The sequence below is a fragment of the Vespula vulgaris genome, chromosome 3 (assembly GCF_905475345.1).
Source record: "Vespula vulgaris chromosome 3, iyVesVulg1.1, whole genome shotgun sequence".
NCBI classification, from domain to species: Eukaryota; Metazoa; Arthropoda; class Insecta; order Hymenoptera; family Vespidae; genus Vespula; species Vespula vulgaris.
Window position 1 is genome coordinate 9426125 of NC_066588.1, and position 17558 is coordinate 9443682.

Consider the following 17558-nt stretch of genomic DNA (forward strand, 5'->3'; position numbering starts at 1 on the left):
AAAATGTTTATTAAGACGTTTTACATATTAAAACAATAATAAATCATATTCGTTAAATAAAGACTCTGGTATACCTAAAGATATACTAATAATAGCAAGAAATGACTTTGATGCTTAGAAATCCGTAAGATTTCTTCGAATAGCCTTAATAAACAACCTACTTATATCTAACCAGAAGCAAGTATCGTTTTTCCGCAAAACTATCGCATTACTTATATATCTGATTACTGACGAGCACTTTTCTCCCCTCTTTTTTCAACTAGTTTTGTATATCCCATTGGAAGACTTATAAGGTGTCTCGTGTTGACAACCGACAGTCTGTAAGATTAGTATATTCTCGAAAGGAAGACAGACAAGATGGAACGATGGGTTGGAAAAGTAGCTGCCGTTACTGGTGCGAGTGCGGGAATCGGTGCTGCTATTGCTCGACAATTGGTTACTAACGGTAAAAAGATACAAGTAAACAAAATTATTCCTCTATTTGCATATAAATAATGTGACTTGATAAGATCGTTAAGCTCTATAGATATTTGATTCTCCATGAAAAATTTGTACCGATTGTTTCCCCTCTTCAATGAGACGCAGCATTGAAATAAATCATTAAATTGAAAAAAAGAAATTAAAAAAGAAAAAGAATGTATAAATGCCTAATACTATTTGTACAATATATATACATACACACTGTACATATACTAACATGTATATATATATATATATATATATATATATATATATACACTAATATGTATATATATATATACACACACACACACAGTATGTACTTATACTAACAAGTATATATATACATACTATATACATATACTAATATGTTTAGATGTGTATGTGTGTAAACGGAGAAGCAGTATGAACTTTTCCTATAATCCAATACTTCCTATGATGAAGAGAATAGAAAGAAAAAAATAGAAGAAAACGAACAAAAAATGTATTTTACAGGTATGACGGTAGCTGGATTAGCTCGTAGAACAGACAAAATCGAAGAACTTGCTAGTAGTTTAGAAGGAGCACCAGGGAAACTCCATGCGATCGAATGCGATGTGACCAAAGAAGAGAGTACAACAGCTGCATTTTCTTGGATCGAAGAAAATCTTGGATCTCTCGATTTGATGATCAATAACGCTGGTATTGCTAAGGAGTCCTCGTTAACGGGTAAATCTTGATGTTTTATCGTCGATCTACGAATAAAAATATATTTTAAATATATCTCTATGACATATAATTGATATTACAGAAGGATCATTGGAAGATTGGCGAGCCGTTTTCGAAGTGAACGTCTTAGGAGTTTGTTTGACTATACGAGAAGCGACACGATTAATGCGTAAGAAAGGCGAAGATGGTCTGATCATTAATATAGGTAGTTTGGCTGGAGAAAGAGTACCTGCTGTACCTGGTTTCGGTGTTTATCCATCCTCGAAACGTGCGTTAGCTACACTTGCACAGACACTTCGCAATGAACTGGGTGGAACTAAAATACGTGTCACGGTAAAATTAATAAATATATCATAACGAATGCAATACGAATCAATTCATCGATTTTTCATTTTTATTATTGTTAGAATATCAGTCCTGGCCTCGTGGCAACCGAATTGTTGGCATCTTATAGTGCTTTCTCCGATGAGGTTTTAGCTGCTATGCCATCGTTGAAAGGTCAAGATGTAGCAGATGCTGTGTCCTACGTTCTATCTACTCCGTCTAACGTTGTGGTAATATTAATACGTTTTTTTTCTTTTTTTTAATAGTATTCCTTATATGATAATACAAGACAAAATAAAATATAATGAATTTTATATTATAGATTCAAGATATCGTTTTACGACCAATGGGCGAAACTTGGTGATTTTCTTTTCTAAGATCCGTTCGATAGTTCGATAGTACGCTGAATAGTGCGTGGCTTTCGTTTCGATCTTCTTTTTATGATTAGATATGTATTCACGTACTACAAATGTCTTGTACTATATCGTTTTGCTAAAGGATTCAATACGTCGCTGTTATAGTTACCTAATGCGATCATTGTTATTCGAATAAAATACAATGTAATAGCCGAGCAAGTAGAGATTAATAAAAGATTTTTCTTTGATGATCTGAAAATAATAATAATTTTTACACGATGTACGTGGGTTATGCTTGAAACATTTTCACAAAACTTTTTACTCGTAAGTCTGCTCTTATTCGTTAAGACTATAAATATTTCTAAAGCAAGCTTAAAATTCAAATAATATGACAATGGAAAACTTTAAACTGTATTACATACGGAAAGCTTTCGCTCCGCCAAAGGAACGTTTTACTCACCTACGTAGAGAAGCTTTGAGAGTGAGTAAAATTTGTCGTGATTTCGTAATTATTCTCAATGTTAGTTATTATTTTTCTTATTTTTTTCCTTTTCTTTTCTCTTCTTTTTCTTTTCTTAGTTAAAATATATCTGGTCCTATGAAGAAATGCCAACCAGATGTCGTGTTCAGCAAGAACTTAACACGTTATACAAAGAAGCCTTTAATTACGTTAAAAATAATGAAAACCTATCGGAAGCTTCTAAGTTGATTACAAAAATGTTGAAACACGATCCTAAGTCTCATAAAATTTATGCTTTGAGAGGTACCATTTTCGAAATTCAAGGTACGAATATTAATCGAAAAAAAAATAATAAATATTAAAAAAGACGTTCTAAGTTCGGCACTTTAAGGAAAATGGACTAAAGCGATTAATAATTATGAGATTGCACGATTAATGTTGAAATTGGCGAACGTGCCGAGTTATGAAGAAGCTGATATTCCTTATATCAAATCGTTGATTAAATGTTATGAAGCCAGAGGAGATTGTTATTATGAGCATGAATTATTTTTGCAAGCCGCTAGTGATTACGAACGTATCGTAACATTGAAGCCTCCTGATACATCGATCATCGATGTAGAAGTAACTAACATACTCTTGTAACTAATTTATTTTCGTGTTTACATTATTAAAAGATAAACGGCTACAAAATAACGATTTTCTTTTTTTTTTCTTTTTTTTTATGTATACAAGAATAAGCTTTTGACAACGATGAAAAATTTAAACAAGTACGATGCATTTTGCTCGTACTGGAACGAATTCATGCAAAATTCAAATGCGATGAGACTCTCCGATCTTTTAACACTTCATGCGAAATATAAATTTTTCTTGAGAGATATCGAGTTGACACGTGAATTTCTTCTAGAAGCTCTCACTATAAATGAAAATAATAAGGAAGCTCAGAAACTTCTACAGGTATTCTGTAGTTACTAAAAAAATAAACTAAACTCTCTATAATCCAATTTTGTTAATATTTACATAAAAAAAGATACGATATAATTAAAAAATTATAATATTGCTTATACTGGTATATTTTTATTATACGAAGTATAACGTATGTTTAAAAAAAAAAAAGAAAAACCAAAAGTATTCCAACTACAGATATGAAGTAAAGATTAATTTTCTGAAGATAAAATGAAATCAAATTTAAAGAACAAAAAAAAATATGTACAGAACGATCGTATTTTCATGAACATAATATTATTTACTAATTATATATTTTATGAAAATACATTGTATGATTTCAAAGTTACGTAGCATTATAGTTAATATAAATTTAAATAAACAATTATTAATTTGTATTATATTTATATATCACAGAAGATATACGAACTTAGCCATACAATGGCGGTACATGCAGTAATGTGGTGCATGCATCGTTGTTATGACAAAGCTTTGTACACGATCGCGAAAGTCAGTAATTACAATCCATCGAATCTTGAATATATTTTATTAAAAGCGATTATATTACGATTGTCCGGACGATTTAAGGAAGCTTTAGCCTGTTTAGGAAAAACGAAGGAAATAATAGAAAAAAAAATCGATTCGCCACTTGAAATTGCAAATTCGCGGATTGTTCCACTGCTTACCATGACAGATATAAAGAAACAGTTAAAAAAACAATTCTTATTGATACGGTAATGAGAATATCATAAAGTATTTACAAAGAATACAAGAAATAAGAATTATTTCAATAAATTATTTCAGATATAATAACTCGATACAGAATAAAATTAATGAAAGAAAAACGAAGAGTGCACGAAATTAAAAAAGAAAAAAAGACAATAATATTTATACAAATATAAAAATGAATTCGAAGAACATACAAATTTATTAATAAATTGTCTACAGTTCGTCGTTTTATCATATGGCTTGAAGCTTTTCAATTTTCGATAATAAGTGATATAAAATACTACATTTGATGTATGTACACGATTTTATTTCATTTTATTAATAACAATCATATTCGGATGATAGAATTTAATATAAAATGTTTTCGTGACCTTTTATCGGGTGTTAACAATTGCGGAAAGAAATTATCGTTTACTCGTTTGATTCACAACTTGACTCTCCCCAATAATACTTTCATCGAATACTTCATCATTCTTAACATAAATGTTTAAGAAATCGTGAATCGCTTTAACTATCAAAAATTTTGCTTGTATTCTCTTCGAATGATGAGAGATATATATGTACATATACATAAAGATATGCACACATATACAAAATTATATTTTCGCTATGATTGAAAGTGCTATCATTGGGATATATTTCTAAAAACAAAGCGATATCGGTCTCGTGCAAAACATAGTGTAAGATTTTTAACAAACTGCATCATACAAAAACGAGGATACAACATCTACCGGAATGTGATTGCGACGACCTTCTTAATCTTGGGCCACATTTTAAGACAATATAAAAGACGCCGACGCTTCAAGAAAATTCAGTTTCTTACTTACGTTTTTTTACTGTGTACGTATAACTTCGAAACATTTAAACAAGGAATCAATATTTCTCAATAAGAATCTAAGTAACAGAAAATATATTCATTTCATTAAAAATGGAGTGGAGTGGTTTAGACAAAGTAGCTGTCGTAACTGGAGCCACTTCTGGTATTGGTAAAGCCATTGTTGAATTACTCGTCTCGAAAGGTTTGAAAGTCGTTGGGCTCGCTCATCACATCGATAAACTCAACGTAAGTTTAATTTATTTAAGAATGAATTAAAAAATTTTCTTTTTTTTTTTTTCTTTTTTTTATTCTTTCGAACAATAACGATCTTATTTACAGGCACTCGCCGAAGAATTGAAATCGAAGCCAGGCAAATTGTTACCTCTTCAATGCGATCTAACGAATCAGAATGAAGTCATGAAAGCGATAGAATGGATAGAAAAGAACGTAGGTTTCGTTAACATATTGATAAATAACGCAGCATTGAATCTTGACACAGGTTTCTTTACCGGTGAAATAGAAGATTGGGAGAAAATATTTGATCTTAACATTCTTGGTCTTACATACATTACAAAGGAGATTTTGAAGTTGATGAAAAAGAAAGGTAAGAGAGTAACGGACAACTTTATAATGAACAATTCAAAGTTATAAGTTGATCTTATTTATCTATGGATTTTAGGTATCGACAATGGTTGTATCGTAAACGTAAACGATATATTTGGATTGAAAGTTCCGATAAATTCTGAACGTCCAGCTTCTCCTGCTTACATATGCAGTAAATTTGCTCTTACAGCGTTGACCGAATGTCTTCGTTTAGAATTGGCACAGCTCGAGTCTAACATCAAAGTCATTGTAAGTATATCGATGTTAAGTAAATTAAATGTATATAGTTGGTATATACGTAAAATACCTTACTACACGAATATATTAAAGTATTATATAATATATGAATATTTTATTAAAATATTATATAATATACGTAAAATACCTTACTATACGAATATATATATATATATATATAAAAATATACGAATATAAAAAAAGAAAATTTTTTAATCGAATTTATATGAAATTTATTTTCGTACTTATAATTGATATTGACTTCTTTTTTTTTGCAGTCTATTTCTCCAGGATTAGTTGAAACCGAAATGACTCAACAATGGTTGAAGGAAAATCCACGTTTGGCTTTGCAACCCAAAGACGTAGCCGATGCTATTCTTTTTACATTGCAGACACCAGAAAATGTTCTCGTGAAGGATCTTATTATCACACCTCTTCGCGAAATTTAAGTTCTACAAATTTCTGCGCTGGAAAAACGTAGTAAAAATTAATAAAAAAAAAAATGACGATAGAGTATGTTTATAAAAACGAATACCAAAATAAAAACTTTTCATTATATATTACATTCATTAAATATTTATCCTCAATTATCGAACTAGGATTAAAACATATGGAGCGGCTAAACGTTCTAAATTTCAATTTATTTAAAATACGAACCACTGCCTAGTGTAAAAAAGAAACAATATTCAAAATAAACATGGTACTCGCTTTGATAAGCACGATCCTGGATATCACGCGGGAAATATAAATCGTAAGAATATTTGATAATATAAATGTTCGACGAATACAGATTCTGTTTTATTTTTCAATTAATATAATCTTTTCGATAGTATGAAATATTCATAAAATATTAGAAACAATTAACGACTTTTTAAAAGTAAAGTTTGATTGCATTATCTATATAAATTACTTGTTAAGACTTCTACTGTTTCCTTTTATTTCTTATCTTTAGTTATCAGACCATTGACGCCTTGGTAGAGATTAGATATGATATACTTTGAATAGTTATGCATTACTTACCTACAGAAATACAATTATTTTTTTTATATAATTTATTGAACTGTTGATACAGTATCTATACAATACCTAAATTGAAAAAGAAATATTCAACGATGTCTGTTCTTAAACATCTTTATCTCGATGATATTATCACATCTTTTCCAGAACTTGGACCAACTGTACAAGATGGGGGTTATTCATGGATTATTTTAATTGGTGTATTTTTAATTCAGGTATATCAATACTATCACTTGTTATTTGTTGTCTTCATAAATTTTCATATATAACTTTTCTAAAAGTGCATAAAATTTTCTATCCTAAATTATTTAAGGGTAATTCACTGCATAGCATTGTATAGAAATTAAACAAATGATCTCCAAAATGTTATATGTCACGCATACAGATGACCATACCAAGTATACTATCAGTATACGGTATTGTACTTGGATATTTGACCGAAAATAAGACAGGCGAATTTGACTTGTGGGACCAAAAGATTATTTTGACACCCATGCTCTTTATAGCGTTTTGGAGTTTAGCAGGTCAGTAATTTAATGATTTGTATTTTTGTAGTAATTATAATCATGGAGACTATTCTATATATTTCTTTACAGATCCATGGTCTAAAATGATTGTGGATTTGTCCTCTGTTCCACGTATAATTGGATTGATAGGAATAGCTCTTATATCTATTGGTGTCTTAGCATCTGGATATCTTGCCACTGGTGGAGTTGGAGCATATTTAGCTAGTTTAAGTGCTGGTGCAGTTATGGGTATAGGGGCAAGTTTTGTACTGATTCAAAGCCAAGAGTGTTTGCAGAAGTATTTCCGGATAAAATTATCAGTAGCTTTTACTATAAGAAATATCGCATTGTCGTTGGGCTATATTATTGTTCCAAGTCTCACTCATTTTTTACTTATGCAAGTCCATTTGAAAATTGCTTTGTTGCTTATAACAATTATTTTCATACCAACTATTTTGGGTGTTGCTCTGTTACGGCAGCCAATGTCTCCAAAACCTTCACGTTACAATTTACTCTTAACAACTGAGGACGACAGTGAAGTCTCCGCAAAATATCTGTCCAATGTTAATATGGGAGTAGAATCTACAGAAAACAATAACTTGGAAAATTCCTCTTGCGAAAGAACAGAACAAATAGAAGATACCAACTCTTCATTTGCTGGAAATAACGAGATTTATACTTACGAAGATAGCGAAGAAGATATCTTTGTTAATTCGACTATAAAATCAAATAATAAATGGAAAAATCAAATTCAAATTTTTTTGTATTTTCGATTTTGGACGATTATACTTACATGGGTCGGAATAAAATCTTTTACCTTATTCTTTTGGATATTGTTACCTTATATGTTCATCACAAAAATATCTTCTTCGCAAGATTATGTTACAATATCAATTATCGCAGGTTTTGGTACTCTTTTACCAAATTCGATTACTTTCTTGATTTTGCAAGCTGCACCGCAAAATAGAAGATTACTTTTTGGTATAGCATGTTGGCTTGGGTGCTCTATTTTAGTAGGTATGTTCTAAAACATGCATAAGTTAAAATATCACTGATCGCACACAATTTGCATTAATACGCTATTTTTCCAGTATTAACATATACCACAGAATATTATGTATTCATGGCTTGTGCATTGCTAGGAGGGATATGTATCGGTGGACTATCAGTTTGTCAAGACTCAATACTTTGTGATATCTTTGGACCTCGTTTTATACATCAATTTCATAAAGTATTTTCAACAGTAGTGGGGATCAGTTTATTATCCCTTTGTTTCGTACGCAGTAAGTAATTTTTATTTTTGGTTATAGAAAATCACAATACAATTTTATTTTCTTCTTAATTTATAATTACAGATGCAATCCTTTGTTTTCATTTAGTTGCATTATTATTACTTTTAAGTGGTTGTTACTGGATTTGGTTACCAATCTTAAATATAGTAAAACAACGATGCATTGGTTGTTATAAATCGACATAATTTATATTTATTAATCTCTATTTGCGTAAAATTGATTTATACATATCATTTATCTTAAGAAAAATCTACTGTGTTAAAAGACATAGTCATATAATTTAATAGATATGTATATATGTACATAATATGTTATATATAATAAGAGTATAGTTTAGAAATAATTTCAAATATTATTAATGGTTTTCATTTTTTACACTTCTTTTTTAGATTAATCAAATAAATATAAGTAACACAACTGTCTACTAAAAGCAAAGTATTTAACTTGTGTTATTCTATAGTTCTAAAGTATCAATGTCATAGGCTGTACACAAGGCATTGATCTCTGTCTTTTTTGGCATACTATCCTACAAAAACTCCAGTTATGTTTGACTCTTTACCATCTATTTTGAGACTGTTTCCATGGGTCAGCGAGATCTACTTATATCTTTCAACTCATATTTGTGCTTTAACTTTGGTAAGACTCAGATTGAACAAATATGAGATATATCTATACATATAAGAATTCTTATATGTTATTGCATAAAATTTATATAATAATTATGTTGAGACATTTTTTATTAGACATATGTATTATGGCTGAAAATTGCATGACTGGTTCATATTTTTTATGTCTTTATTAATTATTCATAGAAATAATAATTTTTTTTTTTTTTACATCACAAATAATTATATAATTTTTACATAAAGACAATAATGAATAATTTACTGGCAAGTCGATAATAATTTAACACGACTGTAATGATCTCATACATTAAAATTATATTCTATGTAATAATCACAACGATCCAAGTAATGAAAATAATAATAATTATTATTAATCATTTGCAGAATCTCTTGTAAATTTACGAGAAAAATTTAAACAAGAATTAAATATTTTCATTTCTAATTACGAGACTAATTAGAACACTTGATATATACTTTATATTATTCCTGCGTCTTACAGTTAATATAATATAAAAATCAAAGTATTTGAATAATTTGTGCCGCAACGCACGCTGGATGAAACAAGTGTGTGTATGTGTATATTTGTACGATCGTACACAACGTAAAAGTATCCGAAATTCAATTCCTCGCGAGCCAATGAAGTTGAGTCATCGATCTTTCATATAAAAGATGCGAAAGCGTGATTGGCGGAGAGCAAATTAGTCGTGTCGCTTATTGGTCACTTTGCCTTTCTGTGAACTCGCCATGACGTTGCAGCGAAGCACGGTTTTGTAGCTCGTATAGCGCAGGCGCCACTGACGCAGTGCACGTCTGTGTACACCGCTGGTGTGCACGGCGGTTCTTCGTCGGCTAAGAGAAAAAAAGAGCGAAAGAAAAGGGAGAAAGAAAAAGTGATATATATATATATATATGTATATAAAAAAAAAAGAGGGAAAAAAAAGAAATAAAAATAAACGAGAGTCAGGAACTAAAAGAGTTCCCACGGCTTACGGTGTATTTTTAAAGTGGTACGGCAAGATTATGTAGTGTCCGGTGTCGGTGAATAATCGGAAGTAGAAGGAAGAGAGGCGCGGGTCAGGCTTTCGTAGCGGCAAGAAGAAACGTGAGTAAACGTGAGTAACTCACAGGAGGGTGGGGAGCGTTAAAGAATCTCATGAAAATCTTTCCCAATGACATTTCGCTTGGTGTTATTCGAAGGCGTGCCGCATTGGGTCGGTATGATTTTTCTCGTGCATTGCCAAAGGGGTGTGGAACCCTGTCACGTTCTAAACCTATTCGAATCGATGACGTTTTTCATTTTTTTTCCCTCTTTATTTTGATCATCTTATCTGACGCCTTTAAGAATGTCTCGAAAAAGGTCAATCTTATTTCATAATTAGTAAAGGCAAGAAAATATGAGAGATCAGTTACCATCGCCGGAAATGTTACCGCAGGCGTTAAACTCTCTTCTGAATCGTCGAGCAAATAATACTCTCTCCTCTCTATTTCCCTCCGTCTTTCTCTCTCTCTCACTCTTTCTCTCTCTCTCTCTCTCTTTCTCTGTATTAACCCCCCCCCCCCCCCGCTCATCTCTTTGCGATACTACCCCACCACCATCGATATCACTACCACTAGCAAAGCGATATACATACACGCATACAACCATACGAAGATGACAACGACACCAAGCTCTCCCCGCGCCGTTATCCTGTCTCTTTTTCATTCCTCCCGTTTATCTAGTTTTCTTTAAGGCCTATGCAAATTCGCGCGTGAGGTGTTAAAATCTTAGAGTTCCGGCTAGCAGCAACATTTGTCGTTTATCATTCTTTACCATCGTTATTATACACCACTCGCTACAAGTTTTCAAATGTACGTTCATCGTTGCACCTGTGGAAAATGTACACGCGTGTAATGCGATACTCGACCTCACTATCATCGTTTCTTCGTCTTTTTTACGTAGAACGTGTGAGACACGCGAGACCATTAAAAAAAATGTGATACGCATATGTATGCGAGTCTTTTGTGGCGCGATAACTACACTTTCGTGGAAAAGGTGACCAAGTGAATGTTAATATCCTTTTATTACGCTTACGTTTCCTACTTATATTTTTTCACACTTATGCATCGTGGTTATGTTATACATGTATATATATGTACGTGTATATATACACGTATGCGTCGATGCTTTGAAAATGTACGTTACAAAGTTTTATATCTTGTGTAGCAAGTGACATGAATTTTAAAAAGGTTATTGAACCTTTCTATTTTGGTTTATATGTAAGTTATTAACTACTTATTATGTTTGATCATTGCAAAGTAGCTTTACATCTTTTACTTGTGTAGTTGTTTATTATAACCTCTATGAGATAAGTAAACATATTTGAGAATCTTTTATCATTAAATAAATAAATGTCGTGGCACTTTAACTCCTTATTTTTTTATAACTAGTGTTTGAAATTTATAAACTCGTTACGTATTTATTTTGTAAACGACGTATCGTCGTCAATTCATCTCTAGGTTTAAATATATTAGATTAAATGTGGTTTATAGTTGCGATAACAAAGTACTTTGTTTCTAATTTGTCATTTCGTTTTTCCAGATCACCGCAAGGCAATGAAGATGAGTTTCTCTCTATCCTCACTTCAGCCTTCTAGCAACAGTCTAGAAAGGCGGAAGCAAGTGAGCATGCCGTTAGAAAGACCGTACAACAGTCTTACCAAAAAAAGGTTTATCTTTTAGTCGTTATTTCTATATTTATTTTGTATACGCGTGCAATATTCTAATTTGTAACACTAACGTTAAATATTTGTATTTTTAGAAAAGATCCAAAACAAATGCAATGTCAAAGAATGTGGACTAACAGAGAAGATAGCAAAGATGACTTTTGGGCCGCAATACGGTCCAATTATGATTATATTATGGATACTAATTTAATAGATAGTTGTAAGGTAAGGAGAATGGAATAAATCTCAGCAATACGTACCGCAGATTGAATTTAAAAAATTGCTATATATTTTCCGATAGGAAGCTAATGGTGAATTAACCTGGGACGAGACAGACGTATCCACTCAGTCCTGGAGTTTGAAGGAAGTTAGTTGCCAATTTTCAGAGCTTTATTCGTGGTTAAGAGTCCTTCAGGAATTAGTTTATTCTAAAGAAGAAAATCTTTTGGACAAAAGCCTACGTGCGGTATGTAAACTTGCATTAAGATATTCTTTTTCTATCCCCGTATTTCTTTTTAAATCGTACATCTAATGTAAACGTTTTAATTATATATTTTTAGGCTCACATGGAGGAGTTGCGACGTAGGGCATATAGAAGAAAATTGTTCAACGAACAAGCAGAAAAATTAGTAGCATGCACCCCTGCATTAAAAGATGAAGTGGCGTGGCGTGTTAATCATTTGAATGCAAAGTGGGAATTAGTAGAACAAATTATGGCACCTGTAGAACGGACTGTGTCCGACGAACAGGACGTATCTGCAGGTAATTGTTTACTATTTCTATCAAGAAATAATTTGAATCCTCTGAGTGCTTTGCATAATCATAATTCTCGATTTTTCTTTTTTTTACAGACTTTGAACACGAAGTGAGATGTTTAAGAAAATGGTTACGAGAAATGGAATCGCGTTTGAAGCCATTGAGTTTTCACGTAGATTGGACTTTAGCAGAATTAGAAGAAAAGGCAATGGAGCATATGGTAAGTCGTGTTAGTTTCGTTCTTAAAATAACTGATCATAACTGATGATTCATGTAATAAGCGAAACAATTACAAGGACGTTCAATAACTCGTCAAATTATACAATTTTCAAATCCATGGTATTTTACGTATTCTGTGTTTTGTCTTTCTTTTTTTTTTGTTTCTTTTTTAATGCACTAGCTGAATATTCTTTGTTTAATTAGTTAAGAATTTTATTTTTTATGTACTTGACGTGCGTTGAAATATTTACCTGAAGTAGATAAGAGCGTTGGAGTCGAGTTATACCGCGATAAGTACCGCCACCTTGCTTCGGGGAATTGTCATTACATCGCTGGTAGTTACTGAGTCTGAGTCAGTAAAGATGAGGCTGATAAAGTCGTCCTTTCACTCATGCGCGATCACTTCCCATCGAATGTGGCTCTTAGTATGTATTATTACTCTTCAACAACTGGCGGGAACGTGCAAACGATTGATGTGTAATAGAGCAATAAAAACCGGTAAGCCATGAGTAGTACAAGAGATTACGGTTTCCAGTGAATAACAAATGGATGACGCTGCTTTCCAGGATATTTCTTTTCATAAGATAAATAGCTTTCCAACCGTAGTCACGAAACACGAAACGACCGAAAAAAGGAAAAAAGAAAGAAAGAAAAAAAAAAATAATTAAAGATTAATACGATCGAAATGGGATTACCGCAAGATCTCTCGTTGCTCGTAAACTGCAATTTAGATAAACCATTGCGGTTTAGTATCTCGAGGCGATCGTTATATTTGAATGTTGAGAGAGTGAGCGAAGACTTCGCTGTTAGTACTACTCACTCCGTTGTTGGAAAAATTTCGGAGAAAGCGTGACGAATCGAGTATTCAAACTTATATAGGATATAATGTCTCGATGTTTAGAATTAAATAAATATTCTTTTAATATGATCGTTAATATTTTTGTTTTCAGCATAAAAACAAATAATTAGAAATTCGTCGATAGAATATAAATAGAATAGATATGCGAATGTCTTCTCTTTTTTCTTTCTTTTTCTTAAAATTTTTATCGGCATTTGCAATTTAACGGAACGGAGTTACACGAACGGAGGATGCACTAGCGAATTCGTCGAACTCTATTACAAACTGTTACGTTGTATCTATAAAGGAAACACGCGTGTCGCTAAACAGCGAGTAGGAACGAGTGGCAATTGCCTTTATAAGCGAGATTGGCTCTTCGGCAGATTCTTTCTACAATCCATTGTTGTCCCCTGTGAGTCACATAAGCGGCCATCTTTTGACTACCTCCGCTAAACTAACGTAACTTTCACTCTAACATAACGCACATGGAAATATATGGTTGACGTTGAGTAACGTTCACGGTCATTTTAACCGTCCTATCACAGCGACTAGCCTGCTCGGACGAAAGTGTTGTTCCTATTACTCTTAAGAAATTTTTAAGGGTGTTTTTCCATATTTTTCTCGCTCTTTCTCCATTACCCTCCATTTCTCCATTTCTCCTCGACACGATTACCCCATGAATTATTTGCGTCGAGGACGACGATCTTGATAATAAAGGATACGATTTTCTAAGAGGATGTATTGTATGTCTTAGAGAGATATTCGGTATGCGTCACTCGGACATCGCGTAAAGTACATACGTACTCTACGTAAAGTTGACGTACAACAGATACGATCTTGCCTATAATTTCCGGCTGCAGTTTCTCACACTTTCCCCGTGGAAGTTTCTACCCGTAGCATATACATACATACATATATATATACGTACATACGTATCAACGATAGAACGATTATTTCTACCGAATGGCCGGCCCGCATGAATCAAGATCGTCGATTTTTCGATCTACACGGTATACTTAAATATATATGATGAATGAAAAAAAAAAAAAAGAAATAATAATAAGCAAAACAAAACGAAAAAAGAAAAAAGAAAAAGGAGGGGTATTCATACGAAGCAAGTTCGCATGCGGCACGCGTTTCCTTTTCGTTCGTTGGTTGCGTTTCGGGTCAGTTCGGTTCCGAGTCAGCATCGTTTCGAATTCACCCGAGAGAGACCCCTTTAGTTTATTTCTCCTTTTTTCCTTTTTTCTTTTTTTTCCCCCTACAATGCATAGGAACATACCAACGGAGCGAAAAAGTGTATAGTATAAGCCCCTGAGAGTGCGTGGGCACTAAATAGTAAACGTGAGGGGACGCTCGTGCTCTCTTGTGTATACGGTGTCCGTGTACTTATGTACGTACGTATGTATATATGCATGTATACGTGTTAGTTGCTCGCCCATGAGCACGCGAGCAACGACGAACAAAGTCCGTAGTTTTGTTTGAAGCCGACGTTGGCCGAAGGCGGTTCGGTTCGCGCGTGTTCGTGCTTTGAGCGAGTAGCAGCTGGCCTCTGCTGCCGGCTGCAGGTCCGTAGTCGCAGAGTGTGTTCGCTCTTCGTGGCGTCGCTGGACGAGGAAGGGACGCAAAGCACGTTTGCTTCGAGAGATTCCCGCCCCTTTCCTTATCTCTCTTTCTCTCTTCATCTTCTTTCCATCTTTCCCTCCAAGACCCCCTTCCTCCTCCTTATCCCACCACCCCCTCCCTCTTTCGTATAGAAGCAACAGGCCAGAAGAGCTAGTTCCTTTCTTTCTTTGCCGGCGATCTTCGCGTCTGGACTCGTTTCTCGGCTTCTCCTTATTCCTCTTCATCTTCTTCTTAGCCGGTGCTCGTTGTTCCTAGACGTTAGTTAGTTCTATTCGATTTAACCAAGCCAAGTGGTAGTAGATAGTAACGGTGGTGGATGGTTGGATAATGTATCCGCCTGTGCGTGTACCTCTCGCGTAATTTTGTATTTGATTCTTTTTTTTTTCTCTTCTTTTTCCTTTTTTTTTTTTTAGAGGTTTTGTTTCTTTTTTCGAGGGAGGGAGGAATTTTTTTATTTTGTATTTGTATTATTATTATTATTTTTTTTATTCTCTTTATCATCATTATTATTACGACACAACGCGTGCTGGACCACACAACAAGGATGTGCGCTTTCACGTGTTCGATTCGTCTTAAGACTCATAAACGACCCTCCCTTCGATCCTCAACCTTCCTTTCCTCTTCTTGCCCTTGCCGATAAGTCCGATGAACGTTCGACGAGTCGTCCACTCGCCACGCGGAAGAGAATCTTGATTTTCGTGATCACAATCGTCTTCCTCTCTCTTTCTTTACTTACGTGGGCGGAAAGTTTTTTGCCGCGGACGAGAAGAAGAATAAGAAGAGAAAAAGAGAGAGCGAGAGAGAGAGAGAGAGAGAAGCGTCGGTCTTTGGTGCGCCTGCGCGGTGAATCGGTTGAAAAGAAGACCAGCAAGTTCAGTGGGGGCTGTCTAGGAAGGAGACGCAAGTACGAGTCGAAAGAGGAACTGAAGATTATCCATCTCGATGCCGTCCGTACACCGTCTAGCAACGAATGGACGGAGAAAAGACAAAAGCGGAAAGAAGCAACCATCGTAGCTAGCAACGCTGATACTCGTGTTGCTGTAAGCTGCTTCTTGAGGACGCCCTTCTCTTTCCTGTTGCTAGCTCATCCTTGTTGTCGTCATCATCGTCGTCCTCTTCGTCGTTATCGTCGTTGTCATCGACATCGTCGTCGTCGTCGTCGTCATCATCGTCGTCCTCTTCGTCGTCGTCGTCGTCTTTGTCGTCGTCATCATCGTCATCGGAACTACCGTTTTAAGAAGATCGAATGCATCGACGGTTATTTTCCTTCGTGTATTCTCGCTATTACGACGAGATTCGATCTCCTCGTGGATCCTCTTTTTGCTGGAGTGGATATACGTTTCGGTAACGTAACGTCCTTATCATCCAATTTTACTTTCGAAACTTACATTATACGCAACTTACTGTCTTTTTAATTAGAAAATAAGAAAATTCTATAGATGATATAATAAATCCTAGAGATAATAGGTTGATGATAGAGGGTTGAATTCGTTTCTATTTTAAATTATTGATTATATTGACAAAAATATGTATGTAATACGTTTTTGTCGATCACATTTTCTTCGTCTTTAAGATTATTCATTTTTGATTATCTATTATAGAAGATAGATATGGATCGGATCGATCGATTACTTTTCTAGCTATAGACGAAGTCAAACGAGTAACCAACCGGGGTACTACTTTTTCTCGATCGATGGATCGAGTTCCTCGAGTCTGGCTATTGTTTTTCCGTACTATCCAAGGTTCTCTCTCGGTGGATCGTTGGCTCGAATACGTCGAGTGTATATATCGCTTGGGTAGGATCGTTCAACCCAGACACCTTATGCGACCACGTGGAGAGGCACCGTTCGGATGAACGACATTCGCGGTTATCGAAGTCGGTCGTTTGAGGTCGGACGAGTTCACGCGGAATTGGCCATATTAAGAGAAAATAGATCTCGGTTCTTTAGATGAAACCTTGAAACGTTTCTTCGTCCACTTCTTTTTTCCTTCTCCTCTTCCACCTCCTCCCCTCTTTTTTCTTTTTTCTCTTTCTCTTTTTCTTTTTTTTCTTCTTTCGTTATTACGAAGTGTTTTATAGTTCTTCGTAAAGCAATAGAAACGATCCAACTCTCGAAACGATCTCGAAATAAAGTAGAACGTGATCACGTCGCCTATCAAGAAAATCGTTAAGTTTTTTATCTAGTTGAGAAAGAGAAAAGAAAACAACAAGGGTTTTCATTGTCGTCAGTTTGCATACTTGAATCTTCATCGTCATCATTGTCGTTGTCGTTGTTGTCGTTGTCGATGTCGTTGTCGTTGTCTCTCTTCGTGTCCTTTTACGAGGAAATTACACGCTCTA

At 34.1% G+C, this 17558-nt stretch overlaps 3 protein-coding genes across 4 annotated transcripts in view; all 3 read left to right on the forward strand.

The window, feature by feature from the left end:
• Window positions 1-281: 281 nt before the first annotated feature.
• Window positions 282-6193, forward strand: LOC127062191 (uncharacterized). Its single transcript, XM_050989944.1, has 12 exons — window positions 282-445; window positions 955-1167; window positions 1250-1500; window positions 1575-1721; window positions 2427-2631; window positions 2699-2928; window positions 3076-3261; window positions 3667-3850; window positions 4878-5041; window positions 5135-5399; window positions 5475-5647; window positions 5914-6193. Exons 1-12 carry the CDS (start codon window positions 358-360, stop codon window positions 6082-6084), a joined length of 2277 nt encoding a protein of 758 aa, XP_050845901.1. The 5' UTR covers window positions 282-357; the 3' UTR covers window positions 6085-6193.
• A 123-nt stretch (window positions 6194-6316) lies between these two features.
• Window positions 6317-9530, forward strand: LOC127062281 (monocarboxylate transporter 5-like). Of its 2 annotated transcripts, none has more exons than XM_050990206.1 (5): window positions 6317-6867; window positions 7038-7176; window positions 7249-8175; window positions 8250-8441; window positions 8840-9530. In XM_050990206.1, exons 1-5 carry the CDS (start codon window positions 6748-6750, stop codon window positions 8842-8844), a joined length of 1383 nt encoding a protein of 460 aa, XP_050846163.1. In that variant the 5' UTR covers window positions 6317-6747; the 3' UTR covers window positions 8845-9530. The 2 variants fall into 2 exon arrangements, with proteins under 2 accessions (XP_050846163.1, XP_050846162.1); XM_050990205.1 differs by lacking the exon at window positions 8840-9530 and adding an exon at window positions 8514-8816.
• A 591-nt stretch (window positions 9531-10121) lies between these two features.
• Window positions 10122-17558, forward strand: part of LOC127062192 (klarsicht protein) — a gene marked incomplete at its 5' end in the record, with an annotated part of 45189 nt that continues 37752 nt past the window's right edge. Inside the window, 6 exons of the mRNA XM_050989945.1 lie at window positions 10122-10188; window positions 11655-11781; window positions 11874-12003; window positions 12080-12244; window positions 12339-12540; window positions 12630-12754. Of these exons, the coding sequence (XP_050845902.1) occupies window positions 10122-10188; window positions 11655-11781; window positions 11874-12003; window positions 12080-12244; window positions 12339-12540; window positions 12630-12754 (816 nt within the window). The remainder of the gene's footprint in view (window positions 10189-11654; window positions 11782-11873; window positions 12004-12079; window positions 12245-12338; window positions 12541-12629; window positions 12755-17558) is intronic.